The sequence below is a fragment of the Plasmopara halstedii genome (genome assembly GCF_900000015.1).
Source record: "Plasmopara halstedii genome assembly, contig: Scaffold_208, whole genome shotgun sequence".
Classification (NCBI taxonomy): Eukaryota; Oomycota; class Peronosporomycetes; order Peronosporales; family Peronosporaceae; genus Plasmopara; species Plasmopara halstedii.
Genome location: NW_020187129.1, coordinates 155211 through 158411, shown reverse-complemented (window position 1 = coordinate 158411; position 3201 = coordinate 155211). Strand labels below are relative to the sequence as shown.

The 3201-nt window shown below is 43.2% G+C and overlaps 1 protein-coding gene across 1 annotated transcript in view; it reads right to left on the bottom strand.

Moving 5' to 3' along the window:
* Positions 1-2054: 2054 nt before the first annotated feature.
* PHALS_03023 (uncharacterized protein) overlaps positions 2055-3201 on the bottom strand; it is a gene marked incomplete at both ends in the record, with an annotated part of 1640 nt that continues 493 nt past the window's right edge. The window contains one exon of the mRNA XM_024721211.1: positions 2055-3189. Within this exon, the coding sequence (XP_024572843.1) occupies positions 2055-3189 (1135 nt within the window). The remainder of the gene's footprint in view (positions 3190-3201) is intronic.

Here is a 3201-nt window from a genome sequence, read left to right as displayed (position 1 = left end):
TCGTTGGGAGTTTTATAACTCCTCCTCGTTTACTTAGGTACGACTTAACTTGTTTCCAGCAGAGGTAAAATCAATTCCAATAGGTCGCCCTGTCCATGCTGAGATTTGACAATCACTCACAGAGGTCCGTCGTTCGCTTTGTCGCGGGTGCCCCACCCTACAAAACACTCAGATGAGAGCAAGTGGCAAACAAGATGCGTATGTGTTGTAATTTCGCAGATATCATCATGCGTAGGTATCGCGGAGCTGCTTAGCAGTCGAAATATGTTTCTGTTTATGATCAGCATGACTGACTTATTTTAAGAGCCTTCATTCGTAGTATCATGATCTGCCCTCGCCGCAGAAAGTTGTTTTACGTATTAAACACCCATATTGCAACACCCGCCGCTTTCTTAAAAGAGGTAGACGTGAAAGGACCAAACTTCCGAACATAACCCTCCAATTATCGAGGTTCTTGACGGTTAGACAAGAGCTTCAATCGCTTCTGATGAGCCTAATTGTCCGGTGTGAACACCCAGAATCAGTTCTTTCCACGCTGAATAGGACCTTTACTGAAGTATTGCATCTGTATGCCACTACTCGCGCGCAAAATCGCAACCGCGACGCGCTGTGGCTAATTTAGTCCATAACCAAATCTATGGTCAGCTTAATTCTTCTCGGCCGGATGAAAAATGTTTCTTCGTCCAGGTCCCTAAACGTCCGTATGCTAAACATCAGCGGCTACACGGTCAAAGTCATTCCATCTTCGATGAAACCCGCTCGGAAATGGCGCTCCAAGATGTTCCTCACACAAGTGCTAGTAAGCGCAACAGAAAATACCTCATATCCTGCACGAAAAAAAGCTCTGGATCAAAGATTCTTCATTCGCATATGCACCGAGGGTGTGCTCCGCTCATAAGCAGAATCAGGGATCTTTAAAGTTACTAAGTAGCTGTCTTAGTTCAAGAGCGAGATATAGTTATAGATTTAATCTTCTGAAAACAAATACTATAACTTACTATCTCCAATTCTAGCGTGAGGCTAGAAGTCTACAAGCCCCACGGACCCCTTTTGAACGGAGTGGCATCGCCCTCATCGAGAGCGGTACTTTGGCTTTTCAGAGTGTGAGTATAACAGGTCCCCCGTCACCCGACGTGTTCCACGGACCTCTTAATCACCCTTAATATTAACGAAAGCTAATACAGGCTTTTCATCACAGAACTTTGGTGCTTTTGAGCTTATCTTGTGAATGTACATCAAATAGGGTTACCCTGGGTTATACTGTATATTAGTATTAAGCTAAGAAATAGGCTTTAATAAAACTAATATACAACAAAATTACCAGCCAGACTCAAGTCTTAGGCAAAAAACATGGACCAAGGATCATAAACTACCGTTCAGAATGTGCAATTAGCCCACTATGAGGAGTGCTTTATGTAGATACGTACGCGCTTTGCGGCATCGCGACTTCGAAGTGAAAGCAATGTAAATGTTAATCGATTAAACTTGCAAACGATTAAGATACGTACGCACTCGATGTATCATAAAAAAGTAAAAATGTGCTGTTAGAATGACTGGCAAATTGGCTTGCGAAATTTTGGATGCACTACCGCCCAACGCATTTTAAATTCAATGTTGAAGCAAGCTGCTGTAGCCGCTTTCACTAAGATTTAGTCTTTCACTCGTCAAAATAGTAAAAGCCGATTACTGGGTGTGCTTTTTTACTGTTCCACTTCAAGAAGAGTTCTCGTTATAAAGGCATCTGAGTAAGCGATATATTTAAAAAAACTTTTGTTCATCATTCCACATTATGGGATTGCTGACGCTATAAATTTAAAAATCACTGTATATTTTAATTGCTAGTTTACTCCTGTCCTACATAGTGCACGAATCCAGTACTTGTGATTACCTTACGTGCCATTAATAACCACAGTCCCCAAGGTGAATCCAAAGCAAATAGATGAATATGTCGTGACTGCGAAGAGAAGGCAACTTAGACAAAAGTCAATGCCGATTCATGAATCCTCATCTCATTTAGAAAAACAATGAGCAGACACGCTGATTGCTGGTCGTTCTTAAGCGCGTACACGTATACGGGTCGGAGGGGATTCTCGCGTGTTTGCCGAGGAAGTCACTTCAGTATTCTCAGTTTTGGTTGTTTTGACGTGAGCAGGAGGATTGGGTACCGAATCGCCACTTTTGAGTTTTTGAGCGTGATCAGTGCCAGGAGTCATGACAGCATCCTCCGGGTTGGTTTCTTCGAAGCGACCAGTCGAAGTTGTCATTTCAGCATCCTCAGTTTTCACACGAACAGGTGGGTTGAGCACCAGATCGTCACTTTTGAGTTTTTGAGCGCGATCAGTGACAGGAGTCATGACAGCATCCTCCGGGTTGGATTCTTCGAAGTGATCAGTCGAAGGTGTCACTTCAGCATTCTCAGTGTTTTCTTCAATACGAGCAGACGGATGGGTTTCCAGATCCTCATCTACCGTTCTTTTGGCGCGATCAGTTGCATAGATGGCCGGATCACTAGGTGCAGATTCACCAATGTGAGTAGTAGAATGAGATTCTGGAGCGTAGGGCAAATGAATCACTTGGGAATCTCGATTTTGTAAGAGGTTGTTGTGAATGCCGATTGACGGAGAAGGGTTCACATTAACACCGTCAGCTGCTGGAAATCTTGTATAAGAAGGAGATAGAGGCTTGTTGATTGTAAAGCGTTTTGCTCTTAAAAATTGGCGAATCAGATCAGGGCCAATTTTCTCGAAGCCTGGCGAAGTTTTGACGGGTAATATATGTGAATTATCCTGATTAGTTGGTCTTGGTTGCTTGTTGAAAAGTTGTCCAGCTAAATTGCCTAGCAGCTCATCGAAAAGAGAGTCGAGGTCATACTCTGACGGATCTTGGTCAGCAGTTGATGGCGAATTCTCGTGACGGAATGGATAAGAACCATGGGCGTGGTCTGGCTGAAATTTTGCGGATGTATGAGAGTATTCGTTGGGAGATTGATGAGAGTTTTTGGAAGAAAACCCTTTTGCAACTCGAGAAAGTTCAGAATTTACCTCCTCGATTGAATAACGAAACAATAATTTATGGATGGCATTCTCCAATTGTTGATTCCGTAATCCATCAAAGTTGTGTGGATTGTCATCACCAGTCTTCCGAGCTTTTGGCTTTGCATGATCTGGAGCCGGTTTTGAAGACGTGAAGCTGGGAGATACA